The 25,164-nt window shown below is 35.9% G+C and overlaps 3 protein-coding genes and 4 pseudogenes across 3 annotated transcripts; all 7 read left to right on the forward strand.

Moving 5' to 3' along the window:
* Positions 1 to 1,893: 1,893 nt before the first annotated feature.
* LOC123220990 lies at positions 1,894 to 6,356 on the forward strand (annotated as a pseudogene).
* A 949-nt stretch (positions 6,357 to 7,305) lies between these two features.
* On the forward strand, positions 7,306 to 7,818 carry LOC123220793 (60S ribosomal protein L2, mitochondrial-like). The gene is made up of 2 exons (XM_044643381.1): positions 7,306 to 7,390; positions 7,481 to 7,818. Exons 1-2 carry the CDS (start codon positions 7,306 to 7,308, stop codon positions 7,816 to 7,818), a joined length of 423 nt encoding a protein of 140 aa, XP_044499316.1.
* A 741-nt stretch (positions 7,819 to 8,559) lies between these two features.
* LOC123220794 (60S ribosomal protein L2, mitochondrial-like) lies at positions 8,560 to 9,301 on the forward strand. Its single transcript, XM_044643382.1, has one exon. It carries the CDS (start codon positions 8,560 to 8,562, stop codon positions 9,025 to 9,027), a length of 468 nt encoding a protein of 155 aa, XP_044499317.1. The 3' UTR covers positions 9,028 to 9,301.
* LOC123220795 lies at positions 9,118 to 10,780 on the forward strand (annotated as a pseudogene).
* Positions 10,781 to 11,385: 605 nt separating this feature from the next.
* On the forward strand, positions 11,386 to 11,874 carry LOC123220796 (annotated as a pseudogene).
* A 3,185-nt stretch (positions 11,875 to 15,059) lies between these two features.
* On the forward strand, positions 15,060 to 15,925 carry LOC123220798 (60S ribosomal protein L2, mitochondrial-like). Its single transcript, XM_044643383.1, has 2 exons — positions 15,060 to 15,144; positions 15,235 to 15,925. The coding sequence occupies exons 1-2, from the start codon at positions 15,060 to 15,062 to the stop codon at positions 15,735 to 15,737; spliced, it is 588 nt and encodes a 195-aa protein (XP_044499318.1). The 3' UTR covers positions 15,738 to 15,925.
* A 902-nt stretch (positions 15,926 to 16,827) lies between these two features.
* LOC123220799 lies at positions 16,828 to 17,585 on the forward strand (annotated as a pseudogene).
* Positions 17,586 to 25,164: the final 7,579 nt, after the last annotated feature.

Consider the following 25,164-nt stretch of genomic DNA (forward strand, 5'->3'; position numbering starts at 1 on the left):
ATATCATGATAAATTTTTTAGGTCAATTATTCATGGGCCTCGCCAATTTCCTGTAAATGACTCCAGCATGTCCCTCTTTTTCTGCCACTCGTTCTTTTAGCCCCTAAGGTTTAAAAAATAACAAACCCTAATAGATTTAAAAAATAACAAAATATTCTATCACTTTTGAATTAAACTCGAATTAGAGACAACTAAGACTTGAAGGGAAAGAAAGCAATGTGATAAATTAAATGGGCGCCTATTTCCCGTCACATCATGATAAATTTTTTAGGTCAATTATTCATGGGCCTCGCCAATTTTCTGTAAATGACTCCAGCATGTCCCTCTTTTTCTGCCACTCGTTCTTTTAGCCCCTAAGGTTTAAAAAATAACAAACCCTGATAGATTTAAAAAATAACAAAATATTCTATCACTTTTGAGCATATAAGAATTAAACTTGAATTAGAGACAACTAAGACTTGAAGGGAAAGAAAGCAATATGATAAATTAAATGGGCGTCCATTTCCCGTCATATCATGATAAATTTTTTAGGTCAATTATTCATGGGCCTCGCTAATTTCTTGTAAATGACTCCAACATGTCCCTCTTTTTCTGCCACTCGTTCTTTTAGCCCCCAAGGTTTAAAAAATAACAAACCCTAATAGATTTAAAAAATAACAAAATATTCTATCACTTTTGAGCATATAAGAATTAAACTCGAATTAGAGCTCTAATTTAAAAGTTTGGTTCATCTACCCTTTAACAATATTGATTATCTTATCAATGATATCATTCATCATTTTAATAATATTATTTACCTTTCAATGATATTATTTATCAATTCAAATTAGATCAAATTTTATCACACAAAACTAAACGGGAGGCCAAAGAGTGTACTTCGGGCGAGTGGGAGCCGGGGCAGGAAAGCAGCTATCAATGGTTTTATTATCAGAACTTGCAGCAGAGACCACCAAACTCTTGGACTTGTGAAAGGTCTTGTTAGATATGGAGACCGAATACGAAAGAAAAGGTGAAAACTTTGAGATGGAAGGAGGGATCTTAGAGTCTGAGGAAGGTTTCAGGAAGCAGGTTGGTGACTCTAGTGTAGAAACGGCGGCCATTGGAGAGCAAAGAAGAAGAGGATGAGCAGAGTGTAAAAGTAAAATGTACGAATCATAGTAATAACTTAATAATTAATAATATTATAATTAAATTGATTTCCATAAATATTATTAAATTTTGTTTTATAATATTAAGGGGAATGTTTCTGGAATTGGATCACAAGTCAATTTTACAGAGGAACTAGGCCTGGGATTCAAACCCGACCCGATCAAAAATATTATAATTTTAGATCTTTTATTTTATTATAATAAAATTAATATGCCTATGTTAAAACATATACCCTTATAATTATTTCAAAATTACAAAATTTTAGAGCGGGATTTAATATAAGCACTCATCAAATAAATCGAGTTTCAATTAAATATTAGTTTAATGTGCCTATGTTATAAGTTATGTTCAGTTTGAATTTTAATAACTTAATTTGATATTAGAATTTAATTAACAAACAATTTAAGTTTTGAATTTGAATTAAGTTTATTTAAACTCAAATATTAATATGAGTTTGTTTTATGAAATATTTCAATTTGAAATCCCTAAAAGGTTATGTAAATGGTAAAGGGATAAGACTCTAAAATGAAGAACTTAACTTCAAATTCTTTTTACAATACATCATATATCAAGATAATATTTTTAATTTATTTATATTTAAAATTTTATTTATTCGATATAATTGATTTGGAGGAAATTCCTTTTACAAAAAATATATATTCCATTCCAAAGTAAATTCACTGAAAATTAAAAGAGAGTCTGATGATTAGCCCTGTTGACAAAGTTGTGGGGTTTATTGGAATTTCACATTCAAAAATTTTAAAATAATTAGTTTTTTATTATTTCTAAAACCCGTCTGCCTCTTCTTCTCTTCTTCTTAACATAAACCCCCACTCGGCTACACCTCCACGTAGACACCCACCGTCTCCTCCGTCGCTCCGCTCCGGGCCGCCAGTTACTCCGACACTCCTGCACGCCTCTCTCCTCACAGTTTTGGGCCCCACCTTTGGACTACCACTTCACACTTCTCTGGTTTGTATTGATTTAGTCTGCAGCAGTGTCATGGGTGGACTTTAACTATAAATGAGTTTTTTCTTTTTTTGTGGTATTGGGCTTGCCTTTCCGGGGCGTTGGTCTTTTTTGGCGGTGGTGAATGTGGGTTTCTTTTTATTTCTTATTTCATTACTAGATACAATAACAATGTTCATTAAGGAATATATACTGAACTTGGGTTTGCCTCGTTTTAATTTTTCATTTTTAGATTCAATTAACATTGTTTTGTTTGCAGGCAATCATGAGGGAAATCGTGACAATCCAAGTGGGAGGTTTTGCTAACTTCATTGGCTCTCATTTCTGGAACTTCCAGGCATAATTCATTCTCTCACACCCATAAAAATTAGACTAAATTTTGTTGCTTGTTAATCTTTACTTTCTTGTGGGAACTTCTGGCTGCATATTTTTTGTTTTAGCGTAAATATTTTGTAATTTTTGTAATTTTGAAGGATGAGTTACTTGGGCTGGCTTCTGACCCTAAAGGGGATTCAGTCTTCAAAAATCAGTGTCTGAATAAGGACATGCTCTACCGCACTGGCGAGACTCATCAGGTGGAGCTTTTTGACGCTGTATTTCTGTAATTAGGTAATTGCATCCATGGTTGTAAGTTTTTTCTCGGGTTTTGAGTTGTGCGGTGTGGTTATTTTTCTTTCTTTGGTGTGGGGACTTGAGCAGTTTGAGAGAGATTTTGGTGAAGGTGATGGTTTATCGGACTTTTATATTATCTAATTTGTAATCTGGTTGAAAATTCTCATGAGATCATGTTGTATGCTGTTGCTTAGGTTCTTTCTTCATGTTATTGTTTTTTGCTTGCACTGTTTCATAGAGATGAAATTTACACACTATTGTCTGGTAAAAATTGTGCAGGGGATTCTTACATATACTCCTCGCCTTGTTTCGGTTGACTTTCAAGGTACTTGGCTTATAAGCAATGCTGATAATTACTTGATTTACTGAGTTTTGCTTTTGCAAATAGGATCTACTTGTTAGTATCATCTTGGTGACATTACTTGAATTGATTAAATATTTTCTTATATACTGCTAAAACTGTAAATGTGTGTTAACAAAAGCTGATGGGCCTTTTTAGCTAGGACCTTATCTAACTCTAGTCACTTTTCTTATCTCATGAAATGTCCAAAGAGATGACAAATATATGTGCTATTCCTTTGTAGATTTATGTGTGTAGTTTTCATGTTGCAGGATCCCTTGGATCAGTCAGTTCACGTGGTACATTGTACAATGAGGCTTCCCCCTCAGATGTTGTGACATGGTGAGAAACTTTTTTCATAACATTTTTAACATTAATATCTTTGAGATGCAGTTTCTTACTAGTCCCACGGTTCCTGAATGAGAAAGAAAGAAAGTGGAGAAAAAGTTTAGAATGATGTTCGTATAATATGAGATCCATTGTTTAATTACAGAAATCATTACAGTTTTCACCCGAATCTGTCCTTCAATTTCTGTCTTGTATATTTCATGGGGTTCTTAAAATTTTTCAGCAAAGAAAAAAGAAACTTTGTAGCTCTTTGTTGTTTTTTTACTTAAATTATAAATTTATATCAGAAGCCCTCTAAATTTGTGTGGCGCAAAATTTCTCTTTGTTTCTCATTTTGGGTATGATAAACTTGCCTTTGAATTTATTAATGAATTGCTAAATGTTCTCTTGTAGTTTTCTGAGGCCAATTAAATAGATTGAATTTCTGTATGTCAATGTGCAGGAAGGGTAGTGTTTCCACTCAAGTGTCTGAGCCTCGTAAGAAGAATCTGTTCTTACAAAGTTTGTACGAGGAAGAGCAGGAAAACCTCACGCTGATGAATGCTACCAAGGATAAGAGGAATGACTTTCAAAGAGAAATTGAGGATAAGGATATAGTTGAATGCTTAGATAATGGTGTCCAATATTGGACAGACTTCTCAAAAGTCCAATATCATCCTCAGAGTCTCTATGAATTAAGTGGATTATGGATGGATGTTCAGGAATTTGATAATTATGGAATTGGAAGGGATAATTCCTCTGGAAGTTTTCGAGAAGACATATGTGAAAGGCTTCGCTTTTTTGTAGAAGAGTGTGATCATGTCCGGGTATGTTTCACTTGAAAAGCATTTTTTACTTCCTTCCATTTTGATTTAGCCCAATTAGGAAATTTCAACAACATAAACTATATTGAGTTATAGGATAACTGTTTTTCTCATGCGCTTGAAGTTTGAAGGACCCATTTATGCACCTCATATGAGTTTACACTTAATGTGCCTTTTTTTGGGTTTTGAGCATTTGATTATTTTGACAGGGTTTTCAATTTATTGTTGATGACTCTGGAGGTTTTTCAGCTGTAGCTGCTGACTTTTTCGAGAATATTGCTGATGAGTACACTAACACTCCAGTGTTGCTCTATGCTGCCTGCAGTCCCACTTCTTATACTTAGAAGCAGGAAGCAAACAGTGTTCAGGGACCTTCATGATTCAGTTTCATTTTCAAGATTAGTGCCCTACTGTAAATTGATTGTGCCAGTTGGTTTACCCTCCCTGAGTACAAGTGAGCAGTAATATGTCGAATACATTTTTTAATGCGATTTTCTAACTTCCTTCTGTGTGTAATGCAACCCCTTTATCTTTTCTGGATTGTTACTTGCCAATAGATTTGGTTGCTTTTTCTGGAGTTTTTTCTTTCTTGAAAGAAGTAATCATTCATTGGGTTTCTTTGATTGTTCTGGATTAGATACACTCGGCTTGAGTGCATGTTTTTATTTGTATTTCTGTCACAGATTTGTCATATGCTCTGATTTTCTTCTGGTGTACGCATAATTCAGTTTGCATACACTTATTCCTCAATTTCTAATGATGATCTCTTTTGTTTATCTGCTTCTTTTACCCTTGTTTAGTTTATGGACTAATCTTCTGCTCGTGATTTGGAAGGTAAAGCTACGACATTCCTTTGTATTGAAGATGAGAAGCCTTACCACTACAGTGCAGTTTATGCTGCAGCTCTACACTCTGCCAGTCTTCCTTTCCAGATGGAGCCAGTTGGGCCAACTGCGGATTCATGTGCTGTCTCTGGTGCTGTGGATGTTAATGAATTTGTACAAATGTTAGCTGGGCAAGCTAGGCAGAATATGGTGTCTATTCTGGATGTTGCAATGCCAGCACCACCATTGACTCGTATTGTATCAATGTTTTCACATTTATTGCCCTTACTTATAAGCTGTGAGTTTGGTTAACCATTCAGGACAATGAAATTCAGGGAAACAGGGTGAGCAATCCTTGGTCGGGAGTTTGCAGCCTTTGACACCAGAAGTGGCAGATGATGTAGACGACTTTCAGGCCGTGGAATCCATGATTGTTCATGGAGCACTTGGTTCCGGTATCATTTAGAATGTCTCCTTTTGGATTAATTGATTTTCAGTCTCCTAACCTGGAAACTTTCTGTTATTTGATTTTCAAACCTACATCTGCTTACTAAACTAGATTATCGGTGTCTCCAATATTAACCGGGTTACACATTCCTTTGCATCTGCTGTTTGATAATTTTTTTAACTCAGACATTTTGTTCCTCAGGTGGTTATCATGCTTCAGTTTCTGCAGTGAAGGATTCAGTTAATGCCGTTTATGAACATGCAATAAGTAGACCAATGTTTTGCCATCTATCAGTTGCTCAATGTCCACTTCCCATTCCCTTGCCATTTCCTTCAATTTTCGGGAATCTTGTTGGTCAACATGGCGAGCTGTTGAACAGCCCAATTTTGGGGTCTACATTGAGAGGATCACTTGATGTTCATTCTATACCAATGGCTGCCAGATTGAGATCAAGCAACTCCATTTTGCCATTTCTGCAAAATAGATTGGGGAATCTTCGGAAATTTGGAATAGAGCGTGGAGCTCTCGGGGCTGAGCTGCTTAGAAGTTGGGGTTTCGGGACAGATGAAATCCATGACATGGGAGAGATGTTGTCAAAAATGGTTGCGGCATTAGTTCCCGAATCTGAATTGTCCTCTGACTCAGATTAAGTTAAGAGTTAACATGAAGGTGTCAAACCTTCTCAATCGGTTTATTATCCATTGAGCAACTCTTTATACATTGAAGTGATGGTTTGTCCCAGGTCGCCAATCTCTTTCTGGTACAAGAGATTGTTTTCATGTAGCTCTTACCTTTCGGGATGATTCGGGTGAAATTTTGTAACAATTCCAATTATTTTCAAAGTAGATGAAAATTGAAAAATATAACCATCTCTCGATATGATACATCATTTTAGCTGATAAATATTCATATGCTTACCATAAGGAGTGGGAGACAATAACGTTGGCTTTGTTATTTGAAGTCATTTAAGGACTTTATTAAAAGCTTGCTAAACTTACGACCTTTTACGCAGTCTAAAAAAACCCCTTTCTCATTTCACACCCAACATTACTATACAAGGCCAGAATGGTGCTATCAAATCATAAAGTGTCGGACTATCGATTCTTAAGATTTAAAAATTGGATCTTGTGAGGACATGATCTTACTTTGAACCAAAATTGTATAATGTTGGTTCCATAAATTTCATAGTTGAAATATCTCTTATGGTTGTCTATTGTGGGTACAAATAGGAATTGCAAAGTTGGGTACCTTGTAATTGTGATTCCACTTGTTTATTTTACTCGTCAAAGATGAGCATGTTCGAGTACCATGTTCTAAACAGAAATCAAAATTATATGATGTCTATTCATAATCTTAGAATTAGTTTCTAATATTTAAGAGCCCGAATATGTTAGAACAAGTTTCTATCCAAAATCTATCTATACAATATCAATTTCATAAATTTTGAGAACAAACCGTACTTTTTTGACATTGGTTTTGAATAGGAAGCGGAACCACAACACTCCTATGATTTTGGTTTCATCATGGTCTTTGGCTCACCCTTAATCGTTACTATTGATTGGCACCTAAATTTATTATGTATTTATTCTTAAAAAGCGAATAAAAAAAGTGCATGGATACCCACTTCTATCCTTGAATAACCTGACCTCCCCTAGATTTCTCAAACTAGTTAGACGACCTTCGTAAGTCCTTATTGTACGACTATAACAACACCGTTTTCGTCTTTCGAAAATGACATCATGATTTGCAGGAGAGTTCAAAACGCTCAACCCTAAAAGCTCACATGAAGAAACGTAAAGATTAAAGATAGACATGGCGTTTTGCAGATTTCGCTCAGCTTCTTCTCTCATCTCCAAGTTTCTTCCTCCCTCCAACACTCTCTACTCTTTCTCCTCAGGTAATCTGAATCATTTTGTATTCATAAAAATCCAATCTTTGAAAAATGGCATCTTGGATAAAAGATTTTAAATTTTCAATATTTTCATAGAAACCGAATCAGTGAAAGAGAAAATAATGAATCATATGGCCCACCTCGATATAAACTCTCAAATTAGAAGTTGTATGTCACTCGCTGCAATGCGAATCGGTACAATTATTCACAACATTGAGGTTAACCCAGGTCAAGGGGGGAAGCTAGTTCGCTCGGCGGGCACTTTAACCAAGATTTTGAAGGACCCCACTAGAAGGTACTGTTTGGTGAGGTTGCCTTCGGGGGATGAGAAATTGAGTGATACAAAGTGCCAGGCTACGATTGGTTCAGTGTCAAACCCGAGTCATAAAACGAAGAAGCTTAGGAAGGCAGGGAAGAGCAGGTGGCTGGGGTAAAGACCAGTGGTTAGAGGAGTGTCAATGAATCCAGTTGATCATCCTCATGGAGGAGGTGAGGGAAGAAGCAAGAGTAATGGTAGTCATGGAAGGACTTCGCTTACGCCATGGGGAAAGTCTTGCAAGTCTAGTTACAAGAAAATAGCGTAGCACAACCCAATACATCCCAGTTAAAATCGGGCTTGTAACAGTCAATAAGAGAAAATTGTCGGGTTGGGCTAGTACCGATAAGGTGATAATGGTAACTATTGGCCCGTTAACCATTATAGACCGTCTACATAAATATTTAACGAGCTTAACATTTCATCTACTCAAATGTTAACCATTATAGACCGTCTGCCTCTTCTTCTCTTCTTTTTAACATAAACCCCATTCCGCTACACCCACCGTCTCCTCCGTCACTCCGCTCCGGGCCGCTAGTTACTCCGACACTCCTGCATGCCCCTCTCCTCACAGTTTTGGGCCCTACCTTTGGACTACCACTTCAACCTTAAAAGCTCACACAAAGAAACGCAAAGATTGAAGATAGACATGGCGCTCTGCAGATTTCACTCAGCTTCTTCTCTCATCTTCAACTTTCTTCCTCCCTCCAACACTCTCTGCTCTTTCTCCTCAGGTAATTTGAATAATTTTGTATTCATAAAAATCCAATCTTTCAAAAATGGCATTCGGGACAAAAGATTTTAAATTTTCAATATTTTCACAGAAATCCAATTAGTGAAAGAGAAAATAATGAATTATATGGCCCACCTCGACATAAACTCACAAATTGGAAGTTGTATGCCACTCGCCGCAATACGAATCAACAAAATTATTCACAACATTGAGGTCAACCCAGGTCAAGGGGGGAAACTGGTTCGCTCGGCGGGCACTTCAGCCAAGATTTTGAAAGACCCCATTGGAAGGTACTTTTTGGTGAGGCTGCCTTCGGGGGATGAGAAATTAATTGATACTAAGTGTCGAGCTATGATTGGTTTAGTGTCAAACCCGAGTCATAAGACGAAGAAGCTTAGGAAGGCTCGACAGAGCATGTGGCTCAAGGGAAGACCAGTGGTTAGAGGAGTGGCAATGAATCTAGTTGATCATCCTTATGAAGGAGGTGAGGGAAGAAGTAAGAGTAGTGGTAGTCCTGGAAGGACTTCGCTTACGCCATGGGGAAACCCTTGCAAGTCTAGTTACAAGACTACTTCTCCTAAGAAGAGAAAGTAAAGGAGATTATTATGCGTTTGATGTTTGAATGATTTTGTTTATCGTTAATAAGATTCAAGTCTATTTTTGGATAGATTTTAATTGTTTCAAATGCTTCCAGCGTTGGTAAGGTTGTTTTGTTCTTTAGTTCCTTATTGCTTTTTGAGTACTAAGCAAATTACGTCAACCATTTGAGAACTGAGTTTTCATTTGCTTTGTTGGTAATATGGTAACAAATAGTATACATTATTTCTGGCTATTTAGAAAAGGAGAGCGAATTATATGTTTGTTTGTATTATTTTTAGAATAAAACATCCTCTTGATTTGAGCTTTTAAAATTATTTCAGTATTTGTTTAATTGGTTTTACTCTTTAGTACATTACTGAACTTTTGTCATTTCAATTGTGTGCGATTGATGATGTTTTAACTAGTATAGTGCATCATTATTTTGAGAATTCAGTTTTGGTGTATTTTTTGTGGGAATACTGTTGCTCAAAGTGCAGATTATTTTCTTAGTATTTGGAAAAACAAAAAAAAAAGTAGAGTGAATTTTATGTTTGATATGATCTTCCACAATAAGATCAAAATCTTTTGAATCTCAGACATTTTATGTTTAACTTTATCATGTTTTTTGTCGTCTTTTTCTTTAAAATTCGGTTTCTTGTAGTTTGGTTGTGCATGGATGAGGAACTAAGGATGATGATATTCATACTTAATTTTAAGGATGTTACCTTTGTTTTGGTTTGAGAGGCCTACTAGGGTCTCGATATGTGAAACTTAAACAGTTAAACTAACTGTTGCTTTAATGTCCTGTGTTGAACTAGAATTAATTTAACATTTAGTTCATCTGGTAATTGACTCTTTTAGTCATAGTTCGTTATCATCTTCTTTAAAGATATTCATTTAATAAAGATATTCACTTAATATTTCCTTGAATAACCTGACCTCCCCCAGATTTTTCAAACTAGTTAGACGGCCTCCGTAAGTCCTTATTCTACGACTATAACCACACCATTTTTGTCTTCCGAAAATGACATCATGATTTGCAAGAGAGTTCAAAACGCTCAACCCTAAAAGCTCACACGAGGAAAAACAAAGATTGAAGATAGACATGGCGCTCTGCAGATTTCGCTCAGCTTCTTCTCTCATCTCCAAGTTTCTTCCTCCCTCCAACACTCTCCGCTCTTTCTCGTCAGGTAATCTGAATCACTTTATACTCAGAAAAATCCAATCTTTGAAAAATGACATCCGGGACAAAAGATTTTAAATTTTCAATATTTTCACAGAAACCCAATCAGTGAAAAAGAAAATAATGAATTATATGGCCCATCTCGACATAAACTCACAAATTGGAAGTTGTATGCCGCTCATCGCAATGCTAATCGACACAATTATTCACAACATAGAGGTCAACCCAAGTTAAGGGGGGAAGTTGGTTCGCTCGGCGGGCACTTCAGCCAAGATTTTGAAGGACCCCATTGGAAGGTACTTTTTGGTGATGCTACCTTCGGGGGATGAGAAATTGAGTGATACAAAGTGCCAGGCTACGATTGGTTCAGTGTCAAACCCGAGTCATAAGACGAAGAAGCTTAGGAAGGCAGGGAAGAGCAGGTGGTTGGGGTAAAGACCAGTGGTTAGAGGAGTGTCAATGAATCCAGTTGATCATCCTCATGGAGGAGGTGAGGGAAGAAGCAAGAGTAGTGGTAGTCATGGAAGGACTTCGCTTACGCCATGGGGAAAGTCTTGCAAGTCTTGTTACAAGAAAATAGCGTAGCATAACCCAATACATCCTAGTTAAAATCGGGCTTGTAACAGTCAATAAGAGAAAATTGTCAGGTTGGGATAGTACCAATAAGGTGAAAACGACAACTATTGGCCCGTTAACCATTATAGACCGTCTACATAAACATTTAACGAGCTTAACATTTCATCTACTCAAATGTTAACCATTATAGGCCGTCTGCCTCTTCTTCTCTTCTTCTTAACATAAACCCCACTCCGCTACACCTCCGCGTAAACACCCACCGTCTCCTCCGTCGCTCCACTCCGGGCCGCTAGTTACTCTGACACTTCTGCATGCCCCTCTCCTCACAGTTTTGGGCCCTACCTTTGGACTACCACTTCAACCTTAAAAGCTCACACAAAGAAACGCAAAGATTGAAGATAGACATGGCGCTCTGTAGATTTCGCTCAGCTTTTTCTTTCATCTTCAAGTTTCTTCCTCCCTCCAACACTCTCCGCTCTTTCTCCGTAGGTAATTTGAATAATTTTGTATTCATAAAAATCCAATCTTTCAAAAATGGCATCCGGGACAAAAGATTTTAAATTTTTAATATTTTCACAGAAATCCAATTAGTGAAAGAGAAAATAATGAATTATATGGCCCACCTCGACATAAACTCACAAATTGGAAGTTGTATGCCACTCGCCGCAATGCGAATCAACACAATTATTCATAACATTGAGGTCAACCCAGGTTAAGGGGGGAAACTGGTTCGCTCGGCGGGCACTTCAGCCAAGATTTTGAAGTACCCCACTGGAAGGTACTTTTTGCTGAGGCTGCCTTCGGGGGATGAGAAATTGATTGATACTAAGTGCCAAGCTACGATTGGTTTAGTGTCAAACCCAAGTCATAAGACGAAGAAGCTTAGGAAGGCTCGACAGAGCATGTGGCTCAGAGGAAGACCAGTGGTTAGAAGAGTGGCAATGAATCTAGTTGATCATCCTTATGAAGGAGGTAAGGGAAGAAGCAAGAGTAGTGGTAGTCATGGAAGGACTTCGCTTACGCCATGGGGAAAGCCTTGCAAGTCTAGTTACAAGACTGCTTCTCCTAAGAAGAGAAAGTAAAAGAGATTATTATGCGTTTGATGTTTGAATGATTTTGTTTATCGTTAATAAGATTCAAGTCTATTTTTGGATAGATTTTAATTGTTTCAAATGCTTCCAGCGTTGGTAAGGTTGTTTTGTTCTTTAGTTCCTTATTGCTTTCTGAGTACTAAGCAAATTACGTCAACCATTTGAGAACTGAGTTTTCATTTGCTTTGTTGGTAATATGGTAACAAATAGTATACATTATTTCTGGCTATTTAGAAAAGGAGAGCGAATTATATGTTTGTTTGTATTATTTTTAGAATAAAACATCCTCTTGATTTGAGCTTTTAAAATTATTTCAGTATTTGTTTAATTGGTTTTACTCTTTAGTACATTACTGAACTTTTGTCATTTCAATTGTGTGCGATTGATGATGTTTTAACTAGTATAGTGCATCATTATTTTGAGAATTCAGTTTTGGTGTATTTTTTGTGGGAATACTGTTGCTCAAAGTGCAGATTATTTTCTTAGCATTTGGAAAAACAAAAAAAAAATTAGAGTGAATTTTGTTTTTGATCTGATCTTCCACAATAAGATCAAAATCTTTTGAATCTCAGACATTTTATGTTGAACTTTATCATGTTTTCTGTCGTCTTTTTCTTTAAAATTCGGTTTCTTGTAGTTTGGTTGTGCATGGATGAGGAACTAAGGATGATGATATTCATACTTAATTTTAAGGATGTTACCTTTGTTTTGGTTTGAGAGGCCTACTAGGGTCTCGATATGTGAAACTTAAACAGTTAAACTAACTGTTGCTTTAATGTCCTGTATTGAACTAGAATTAATTTAACATTTAGTTCATCTGGTAATTGACTCTTTTAGTCATAGTTCATTATCATCTTCTTTAAAGATATTCATTTAATAAAGATATTCACTTATTATTTCTTTGAATAACCTGACCGCCCCCAGATTTTTCAGACTAGTTAGACGGCCTCCGTAAGTCCTTATTCTACGACTATAACGACACCATTTTTGTCTTCCGAAAATGACATCATGATTTGCAAGAGAGTTCAAAACGCTCAACCCTAAAAGCTCACACGAGGAAACGCAAAGATTGAAGATAGACATGGTGCTCTACAGATTTCGCTTAGCTTCTTCTCTCATCTCTAAGTTTCTTCCTCCCTCCAACACTCTCCGCTCTTTCTCGTCATGTAATCTGAATCATTTTGTACTCATAAAAATCCAATCTTTGAAAAATGGCATCCGGGACAAAAGATTTTAAATTTTCAATATTTTCACAGAAACCCAATCAGTGAAAAAGAAAATAATGAATTATATAGCCCACCTCGACATAAACTCACAAATTGGAAGTTGTATGCCGCTCATCGCAATGCAAATCGACACAATTATTCACAACATAGAGGTCAAACCAGGTTAAGGGGGGAAGCTGGTTCGCTCGACAGGCACTTCATCCAAGACGTTGAAAGACCCCATTGGAAGGTATTTTTTGGTGATGCTGCCTTCGGGGGATGAGAGATTAAGTGATACAAAGTGCCGGGCTACGATTGGTTCAGTGTCAAACCCGAGTCATAAGACGAAGAAGCTTAGGAAGGCAGGGAAGAGCAGGTGGCTGGGGTGAAGACCAGTGGTTAGAGGAGTGTCAATGAATCTAGTTAATCATCCTCATGGAAGAGATGAGGGAAGAAGCAAGAGCAGTGGTAGTCATGGAAGGACTTCGCTAACGCCATGGGGAAAGCCTTGCAAGTCTAGTTACAAGAAAATAGCGTAGCACAACCCTATACATCCCAGTCAAAATCGGGCTTGTAACAGTCAATAAGAGAAAATTGTCGGGTTGGGCTAGTACCGATAAGGTGATAACGGCAACTATTGGCCCTTTAACCATTATAGACCGTCTACATAAACATTTAACGAGCTTAACATTTCATCTACTCAAATGTTAACCATTATAGACCGGCTGCCTCTTCTTCTCTTCTTCTTAACATAAACCCCACTCCGCTACACCTCCGCGTAGACACCCACCGTCTCCTCCGTCGCTCCGATCCGGGTCGCTAGTTACTCCGACACTCCTACACGCCCCTCTCCTCAAAGTTTTGGGCCCCACCTTTGGACTACCACTTCAACCTCAAAAGCTCACACAAAGAAACGCAAAGATTGAAGATAGACATGGTGCTCTGTAGATTTCGCTTAGCTTCTTCTCTCATCTTCAAGTTTCTTCCTCCCTCCAACACTCTCTGCTCTTTCTCCTCAGGTAATTTGAATAATTTTGTATTCATAAAAATCCAATCTTTCAAAAATGGCATCTGGGACAAATGATTTTAAATTTTCAATATTTTCTTAGAAATCCAATCAGTGAAAAAGAAAATAATGAATTATATGGCCCACCTCGACAGAAACTCACAAATTGGAAGTTGTATGTCGCTCATCGCAATGCGAGTCGACACAATTTTTCACAACATAGAGGTCAACCCAGGTTAAGGGGGGAAGCTGGTTCGCTCGACGGGCACTTCAGCCAAGATTTTGAAAGACCCCATTGGAAGGTATTTTTTGGTGATGCTGCCTTCGGGGGATGAGAAATTGAGTGATACAAAGTGCCAGGCTACGATTGGTTCAGTGTCAAACCCGAGTCATAAGACGAAGAAGCTTAGGAAGGCAGGGAAGAGCAGGTGGCTGGGGTGAAGACCAGTGGTTAGAGGAATGTCAATGAATCTAGTTAATCATCCTCATGGAAGAGATGAGGGAAGAAGCAAGAGCAGTGGTAGTCATGGAAGGAATTCGCTAACGCCATGGGGAAAGCCTTGCAAGTCTAGTTACAAGAAAATAGCGTAGCACAACCCTATACATCCCAGTCAAAATCGAGCTTGTAACAGTCAATAAGAGAAAATTGTCGAGTTGGGCTAGTACCGATAAGGTGATAACGACAACTATTGGCCCTTTAACCATTATAGACCGTCTACATAAACATTTAACGAGCTTAACATTTCATCTACTCAAATGTTAACCATTATAGACCGTATGCCTCTTCTTCTCTTCTTCTTAACATAAACCCCACTCCGCTACACCTCCATGTAGACACCCACCGTCTCCTCCGTCGCTCCGATCCGGGCCGCTAGTTACTCCGACACTCCTACACGCCCCTCTCCTCAAAGTTTTGGGCCCCATCTTTGGACTACCACTTCAACCTTAAAAGCTCACGCAAAGAAACGCAAAGATTGAAGATAGACATGGCGCTCTGTAGATTTCGCTTAGCTTCTTCTCTCATCTTCAAGTTTTTTCCTCCCTCCAACACTCTCTGCTCTTTCTCCTCAGGTAATTTGAATAATTTTGTATTCATAAAAATCCAATCTTTCAAAAATGGCATCTGGGACAAATGATTTTAAATTTTCAATATTTTCACAGAAATCCAATCAGTGAAAGAGAAAATAATGAATTATATGGCCCACCTCGACATAAACTCAGAAATTGGAAGTTGTATGCCACTCGCCGCAATGCGAATCAACACAATTATTCACAACATTGAAGTCAACCCAGGTCAAGGGGGGAAACTGGTTCGCTCAGTGGGCATTTTAGCCAAGATTTTGAAGGACCCCACTGGAAGGTACTTTTTGGTGAGGCTGCTTTCGGGGGATGAGAAATTGATTGATACTACGTGCCGAGCTACGATTGGTTTAGTGTCAAACCCGAGCCATGAGACGAAGAAGCTTAGGAAGGCTCGACAGAGCATGTGGCTCAGGGGAAGACCAGTGGTTAAAGGAGTGGCAATGAATCTAGTTGATCATCCTTATGAAAGAGGTGAGGGAAGAAGCAAGAATAGTGGTAGTCATGGAAGGACTTCGCTTACGCCATGGGGAAAGCCTTGTAAGTCTAGTTACAAGACTGCTTCTCCTAAGAAGAGAAAGTAAAGGAGATTATTATGCGTTTGATGTTTGAATGATTTTGTTTATCGTTAATAAGATTCAAGTCTATTTTTGGATAGATTTTAATTGTTTCAAATGCTTCCAGCGTTGGTAAGGTTGTTTTGTTCTTTAGTTCCTTATTGCTTTCTGAGTACTAAGCAAATTACGTCAACCATTTGAGAACTGAGTTTTCATTTGCTTTGTTGGTAATATGGTAACAAATAGTATACATTATTTCTAGCTATTTAGAAAAGGAGAGCGAATTATATGTTTGTTTGTATTATTTTTAGAATAAAACATCCTCTTGATTTGAGCTTTTAAAATGATTTCAGTATTTGTTTAATTGGTTTTACTTTTTAGTACATTACTGAACTTTTGTCATTTCAATTGTGTGCGATTGATGATGTTTTAACTAGTATAGTGCATCATTATTTTGAGAATTCAGTTTTGGTGTATTTTTTGTGGGAATACTGTTGCTCAAAGTGCAGATTATTTTCTTAGTATTTGGAAAAACAAAAAAAAAATTAGAGTGAATTTTGTGTTTGATCTGATCTTTCACAATAAGATCAAAATCTTTTGAATCTCAGACATTTTATGTTGAACTTTATCATGTTTTCTGTCGTCTTTTTCTTTAAAATTCGGTTTCTTGTAGTTTGGTTGTGCATGGATGAGGAACTAAGGATGATGATATTCATACTTAATTTTAAGGATGTTACCTTTGTTTTGGTTTGAGAGGCCTACTAGGGTCTCGATATGTGAAACTTAAACAGTTAAACTAACTGTTGCTTTAATGTCCTGTGTTGAACTAGAATTAATTTAACATTTAGTTCATCTGGTAATTGACTCTTTTAGTCATAGTCCGTTATCATCTTCTTTAAAGATATTCATTTAATAAAGATATTCACTTAATATTTCCTTGAATAACCTGACCTCCCTCAGATTTTTCAAACTAGTTAGACGGCCTCCGTAAGTCCTTATTCTATGACTATAACGGCACCATTTTTGTCTTCCGAAAATGATATCATGATTTGCAAGAGAGTTCAAAACGCTCAACCCTAAAAGCTCACACGAGGAAACGCAAAGGTTGAAGATAGACATGGCGCTCTACAGATTTCGCTCAGCTTCTTCTCTCATCTCCAAGTTTCTTCCTCCCTCCAACACTCTCCGCTCTTTCTCGTCAGGTAATCTGAATCATTTTGTACTCATAAAAATCCAATCTTTGAAAAATGGCATCCGGGACAAAAGATTTTAAATTTTCAATATTTTCACAGAAACCTAATCAGTGAAAAAGAAAATAATGAATTATATAGCCCACCTCGACATAAACTCACAAATTGGAAGTTGTATGCCGCTCATCGCAATGCAAATCGACACAATTATTCACAACATAGAGGTCAACCCAGGTTAAGGGGGGAAGCTGGTTCGGTCGACGGGTACTTCAGCCAAGCTTTTGAAGGACCCCATTGGAAGGTACTTTTTGGTGATGCTGCCTTTGAAGGATGAGAAATTGATTGATACTAAATGCCAGGCTATGATTGGTTCAGTATCAAACCCGAGTCATAACACGAAGAAGCTTAGGAAGGCGGGGCAGAGCAGGTGGTTGGGGCGAAGACCAGTGGTCAAAGGAATGGCAATGAATCCAGTTGATCATCCTCATGGAATAGGTGACGGAGGAACCTGGAGTAGTGGTAGTCATGGAAGGACTTCGCTTACGCCAAGGGGAAAACCTTGTAAGTCAGGTTACAAGACTGTTTCTCCTAAGAAGAGAAAGTAAGGGGGATTATTATGCGTTTGAGTTTGAATGATTTTGTTTATCGTTAATAAGATTCAAGTCTATTTTTGGATTGATTTTAATTGTTTCAAATGCTTCCAGTGTTGGTAAGGTTGTTTTGTTCTTTAGTTCCTTATTGTTTTCTTAATACTAAGCAAATTACGTCAACCATTTGGGAAATGAGTTTGCATTTGCTTTGTTGGTAATATGGTAACAAATAGTGTACATTATTTATGGCTATTTAGAAAAGGAGAGTGAATTATATGTTTGTTTGTTTATTCTTATAAAATAAAACATCCTTTTGATTTGAGCTTTTAAAAATGATTTCAGTATTTGTTTAATTGGTTTGACTCTTTAGTACATTACTGAACTTTTGCCATTTGAATTGTGTGCGATTGATGATGTTTTAACTAGTATAGTGCATCATTATTTTTAGAATTCAGTTTCGGTGTATTTTTGGCGAGAATATTATTGCTCAAAGTGTAGATTATCTCTTGGTATTTGGAAAAAAAAAAATAGAGTAAATTTTGTATTTGATCTGATCTACCACAATAACATCAAAATCTTTTGAATCTCAAACATTTTATGTTGAACTTTGTCATGTTTTCTATTGTCTTTTTCTTTAAAATTTGGTTTCTTGTAGTTTAGCTGTATATGGATGAGGAACTAAGGATGATGATATTCATACTGAATTTTAAGGATGCTACCTTTATTTTGGTTTGAGAGGCCTACTAGAGTCTTGGTATGTGAAACTTAAACAGTTAAACTAACTGTTGCTTTAATGTCCTGTGTTGAACTAGGATTAATTTAACATTTAGTTCTTCTGGTAGTTGACTCTTTTAGTCATAGTTCGTTATCATCTTCTTTAAAGATATTCATTTGATAAAGATATTTACTTAATATATCTTTGAATAACCTGACCTCCCCCATATTTCTCAAACTAGTTAGACGACCTTCGTAAGTCCTTATTCTATGACTATAATGACACCGATTTCGTCTTCTGAAAATGACATCATGATTTGCAGAAGAGTTCAAAACGCTCAACCCTAAAAGCTCACACGAAGAAACGCAAAGATTGAAGATAGACATGGCGCTCTACAGATTTCGCTCAGCTTTTTCTCTTATCTCCAAGTTTCTTCCTCCCTCCAACACTCTTCGCTCTTTCTCCTCAGGTAATTTGAATCATTTTGTATTCATAAAAATCCTATCTCTGAAAAATGGCATTCAGGACAAAAGATTTTAAATTTTCAATATTTTCATAGAAACCCAATCAGTGAAAGAAAAAATAACGAATTATATGGCCCACCTCGACATAAACTCTCAAATTAGAAGTTGTATGCCGCTCGCCACAATGCGAATCGGCATAATTATTCACAACATTGAGGTGAAACCAGGTCAAAGAGGGAAGTTGGTTCACTCTGCGGGCACTTCAGCCAAGATTTTGAAAGAGCCCACTAGAAGGTACTATTTGGTGAGGCTGCCTTCGGGGGATTAGAAATTGATTGATACTATGTGTCAGGCTACTATTGGTTCAGTGTCAAACCCGAGTCATAAAACGAAGAAGCTTAGGAAGGCAGGGTAGAGTAGGTGGCTGGGTGAAGACCAGTGGTTAAAGGAGTGGCAATGAATCCAGTTGATCATCCTCATGGAGGAGGTGAGGGAAGAAGCAAGTGTAGTGGTAGTCATGGAAGGACTTCGCTTACGCCATAGGGAAAGCCTTGTAAGTCTAGTTACAAGACTGCTTCTCCTAAGAAGAGAAAGTAAAAGAGATTATTATGCGTTTGATGTTTGAATGATTTTGTTTATCGTTAATAAGATTCAAGTCTATTTTTGGATTGATTTTAATTGTTTCAAATGCTTTCAGCGTTGGTAAGGTTGTTTTGTTCTTTAGTTCTTTATTACTTTCTGAATGCTAAGCAAATTACATCAACCATTTGGGAACTGAGTTTTCATTTGCTTTGTTGGTAATATGGTAACAAATAGTGTATATTATTTCTCGCTATTTAGAAAAGGTGAGTGAATTATATGTGTAATATCCTCGGGTATGTTCCAGGGGTAATTACGTCTTTTGACCCTGTTTGAAAATATTTTCAATTTTAAATATAGATATATATAGTAACATGTATGTGTGTGTTTTTAGATATATATATATAAATTTATAGACATATAGAAAGAAATAAAGAAAACAAAAAGAAAAAAAAAGAGATAAAGCTTGGATATAAATGGAGAGAAAGTCAAAAAGGGCAACTCATACCCTTTTTTCCATTACTCTCCCATCTCTTCCATAAGGAGCCAACTTTCCTCTTGCTTTTGCTGGAAATTTGAAGAAAAGTTGGTGATTTGGAAGGCTTTTGGAAGACAAATAAGGAAGGAAAAAGAAAATGAAGCACTTGGAAGCTTTGGTAACCAAAGATCTCCTTCCTTTCCCTTTTATCTATGTTTATATGCATGTTATATGAATATGTTAGTGTGTTTTGGTATTGATTTAAAGTGGTCTTGGTGATAAAGGAAACAAAACAAAGAGAAGGAAGTCAACTTGCAAAGATTTGACTTGAAACAAGGTAAGGGGTATCATCCTTGATATGTTGTATGTTTTAGGCTTTTGGTTCCTTGGATCTATGTTATAAATGATGATTTTGAAGTTGAGAAATGTTGTTTTGCCATTTGGAATGTCTATGTGTGTGATTTTGTTCATTTGGGATGTCTATGTGTGTGATTTTGTTTATGGCAGAAAGTTGTATAATATTTACAGTTTTTACCACTGAGTTCGTCTCATGTTTTGACTGTCTTATCTATTGAATTATGAGTGCTATTATATCTTGTTGGAAAACTCTTTGAATCCTCTTTCCAATGATATATAACTTGTATGAATTAGAGATCATTTGGACTGTTAAATATTGTATGAACCAAAAGGACTATTTTACCAAATAAACAGAGGAGACAGTTTTGCCACTAATTTCATCTCACGTTTTGACTATCTTATCTAAGGATTTATAAGTGCTATTATATCTTGTTAGAAAGCTCTTTGAATCCTCTTTCCAATGATATATAGTTTGTATGAATTGGGGACCATTTGGATTGTTAAATATTGCATGAACCACAAGGATTGTTTTACCAAATAAACGAAGGAGGTAGTTTTTGCCACTAAATTTATCTCACGTTTTGACTACCTTATCTATTGAATTATGAGTGCTATTATAGCTTGTTGGAAAGATCCTTGAATCCTCGTTTCAACAATATATAGCTTGTATGAATTAGAAACCGTTTGGGCTATTAAATTGTATGAAAAAGAAGGCTGCCCTGCTAAATGACTGTTTTATGAATAGTATTTCGTAGTTTGTATGAATTGGGGACCATTTGGATTGTTAAATATTGCATGAACCACAAGGACTGTTTTACCAAATAAACAGAGGAGGTAGTTTTTGCCACTAAATTTATCTCACGTTTTGACTACCTTATCTATTGAATTATGAGTGCTATTATAGCTTGTTGGAAAGATCTTTGAATCCTCGTTTCAACAATATATAGCTTGTATGAATTAGAAACCGTTTGGGCTATTAAATTGTATGAAAAAGAAGGTTGCCCTGCTAAATGACTGTTTTATGAATAGTATTTCGTAGTTTTGGGCAGGAAAGAAAGAAAGAAAAAGAGGAGAAAAAAGAAAGGAAGAAGAAAGAAAGGAAAAGAAAGAAAAGAAGAAAAGAAAAATAAAGAAAAGCAAGAAAAGGAATTTGGGGCTCAAGATTTAGAGGTCGTCCCAAAAGTAATGTCTGGTGAGTTATGAATAAATTTAGATGGAAGCAAAATTAGTAAGATATAAGACCCGCATGCATGTTATAAACTATGAGGGGGCACTTTACACTACACCGCCTGCAGTAGGGCATGTTCGTAGTAGGACACTTTCGTAGTAGGACATAGACCCCTAGTAGGGTCCGTTCGTAGTAGAGCATGCTCACAGTAAAGCTTAATTCAGATTCAGAAATAGTGTAATGAAAGAAAGAAAGAGAGCTCGAGCTTAGAAAAGTGTCAAATCTCTATAGTTAGCTTCCAGAAAGTATCAAATAGACACCAGATAGGACAAAATATGACCCAAATAGTAAAGAATGAACTAGATTATATCATCAATCTCTTATAGAGGTTAGGATGTAAGGTTGAGTCTCGAAAGTGAGTTAGAACAGGAAAAGAGATAGTTTATGTGATTCTTTCCCCTTACTGAGTGTTTTTATCACTTACTTCCTTTTCTTTCCTAATTACATGTATAGATGATCGAGGTAGCTGCTAGACAGGGTCAAGTCAGCGAAGATAGATCCGACTAGAGCAGGTTATCTTTGGTTTGTATTACATGCATGCAGTTGCATGTTCTTGATACTTTTAGACCTTTTTAAGATAATGATACAGTTGTATATGATTACTCCACATTTTCAGATGCCTTCAGATGAGTTTTCATACAAGTATATACATATTTTGTCTGCTTCCAAACTCTCAGTTTTCTTAGAATAATTTCTAAACACTTTTAGTGATGCGTTTATTTTAAAGTATTTAAAAAATATATATATAGACGCTCTGGATATTAATTCGTAACATCTCTCCTTCGGTGGGTAGTACTTCTGGGGAGGGGTGTTACAATATGTTTGTTTGTATTATTCTTAGAATAAAACATCCTCTTGATTTGAGCTTTTTAAAATGATTTCAGTATTTGTTTAATTGGTTTTACTCTTTAGTACATTACTGAACTTTTGCCATTTGAATTATGTGCGATTGATGATGTTTTAACTAGTATAGTGCATCATTATTTTGAGAATTCAATTTCAGTGTATTTTTGGTGGGAATATTGTTGCTGAAAGTGTAGATTATTTCTTGGTATTTGGAAAAACAAAAAAAAAAGTAAAGTGAATTTTGTGTTTGATCTAATCTTCCACAATAAAATCAAAATCTTTTGAAACTCAGACATTTTATGTTGAACTTTGTCATGTTTTCTGTCGTCTTTTTCTTTAAAATTCGGTTTCTTGTAGTTTGGTTGTGTATGGATGAGGAACTAAGGATGATGATATTCATATTTAATTTTAAGGATGCTACCTTTGTTTTGGTTTGAGAGGCCTACTAGAGTCTTGATATGTGAAACTTAAACAGTTAAACTTACTATTGCTTTAATGTTCTGTGTTGAACTAGGATTAATTTAATATTTAGTTCCTCTGGTAATTGACTCTTTTAGTCATAGTTCGTTATCATCTTCTTTAAAGATATTCACTTAATATATGCAGTATCTGATGCAAACAAGTATACGAACAATTATCAATAAACCATATTAGAGATGAGGTTGATTATCTCGTATGCATTCCTAATGGGAAGAAGAAAATAAATAGAAAACCCTCGTCTTACCCACCTTTACACTTATCTTGTGCAAGTAATATTTTGTAATAGATCTTTATAATCACCTTCTAAGTCTTAATTCCTAATCTAGGACTCTTATTAGAATTGTTAGTCATTTAATTAGCTAATGTTCTGGACTGACGAGAATGAATCTATTTGTATGGGCTCTTTCCAAGAAATCTTATTTCTTTTGCTCTTCTTTGGTAGGACTTGCTTGTTGGTTTATTTTTCTTATTGTCATTGGATTGGAGTGGTTTTTGTGCTTATTATTAATTTATTCGTACCACTTGTGGAATTTTGTGGTCACTATGCAGTTTTTTTAATCTGTTCCTTGTTTTAGTGTTTCTACTTTCTCATTTTCCATTGATTTAGTAGGGAACTACTTTAGAACATGAGAGACAAAAGTGGTTTTTGTGTATGTTGCAAAATTGTTTAAAAGCAACAGAGCACTTGGATTTTGGTTGTCTTAAGATGCTCTTCTCAATGTAAATAAAGCATTTGGTTTGATGGGCTTGCGTGTTCTAAACTCTTTGTTGGAGATTGTTAACATTTCTTCAGATTTTCCATTTGTGCCTTGGTTGATGATGATGTGTCAAAGGGTATTTTTGGTATTTTATAATATGTTTTAGCGTTTTCACTGTGTGATTACTATTGGATCGGAAACTTGAATAATGCATAATGTTGATTTTAGATTTTGCTTTTGTAAGATGGTGAAATGCTTCACAGAGACTTTGTCTTTTGAAAATGCCTTCAGATTGCTTTTTCAAAAGTATTTAATGAAAGAGTAAAGCTACATGTACTAATAGATGAGTATAAATGGCTAATGTAATATCATATAATTGAATGATCTGATTGTTTATTTTATCTTTAATTCGAAATTATATTATCACATAATGACACGTTAATCAGTTGTGATATAATTGCCAAATTTATGAAGTATTACACTCGCAAAATCGTTTTCATTCATAAGCATGTTTAGAAAACAAAAACTCTCATAAAGTCTACTACCTATAGCATCTCTATTGACTTTAGAATTGCATAGCCATGTGCATCATTTGATGAGAAATTGTTTGATACATCTAACCTATCATGTATTGAAATTGAGCAAAATGATTTCTGATTAGTCAAATGTACATTTATTCTTATTTAGAAAATTAAAATTAAGTCATATTATTGACATTATTGTATGTTAGTAGACAAAGTAGAGAAGCAGACTTGGTCTTGGTTAGGGCTAGATTTTAGCCTAGTCGAGCCCAAACATGGGTTGGTTTAAGCTCGGTTTGAATCTATATTGATTAGTTAGAGTTTAAGCTTGTTTGAACTAATCAGAGACATCGTTAAAGGGTTATCAATAGAATAAATAGTTTATTAATGGGATAAATACTATTAACAGTATTGTTGGAGGGGGATTCAAGTTGAGTTATTGAGCTAAAGTTTTAGTTAGAATTCGGTATGAATCAAATTGAACCAAGCTGACTTGCTTCAAATCTAACTCTATTGGTCTTGACAATGGCTTGCCTGCTTTAAACATCTCATGTGATCCCAACTCATTTCTCTCTATTACTTGTTTTCATGTGATACCTCTATGTCGGTATAACACTATGCTCATTATAAAATCTCTGTCAAGATCAAGATTTTCTGCCTTTTTAGGTAAAAGTCTTTTGGTTCATGTTTTATGAATATTTTGCTGACTAAGCTTCTCCTTTAAAGTGGAACTTAGAAATATCATAACAGACTTTTATGGCCACATGATTAACTTACTAAAATTAACTCTTGATCTGTAAATAGTAGTATTGTGCTTATAAAAACAAGATATATTTGGTATTTATTCGAACAAGTTACCCTAATTTATGTTTGAGTCAAGTTGGTTGGAATCAAATACCAAACATATCTATTAAGTCAGTCACGGGACAATTATTGGTAGATTCATTTTCTTCGTAAACCTTTCATATTCTTTGACAAATTTTTTCTTATATTTTGACATCTTTGCTAACTTATCTAATGACATCGATGTTAACTCAAGCTTGAGCTAGACATTTGATATTGAAGTCAAGTTCTAATTAATTTTTATTCAAATTTAATTTAATTCAAATTTACCTTTGATTAAATACAATTGGATATGATCTATATGGTGCTGAAAATAAGGTCCTCAAATCTAAAAATATAGACTCATGATTAATGAGGTAAGGCTTAAACTTTATTTTAAAATAATTTAATTTAGGTGGAGAGGAGTGGGGTGCCGACATATCCTCAAAGGTAATCAAATTTAAAACACCTAATCAAATCTAAAAT

Source organism: Mangifera indica, chromosome 7 (genome assembly GCF_011075055.1).
Source record: "Mangifera indica cultivar Alphonso chromosome 7, CATAS_Mindica_2.1, whole genome shotgun sequence".
NCBI classification, from domain to species: Eukaryota; Viridiplantae; Streptophyta; class Magnoliopsida; order Sapindales; family Anacardiaceae; genus Mangifera; species Mangifera indica.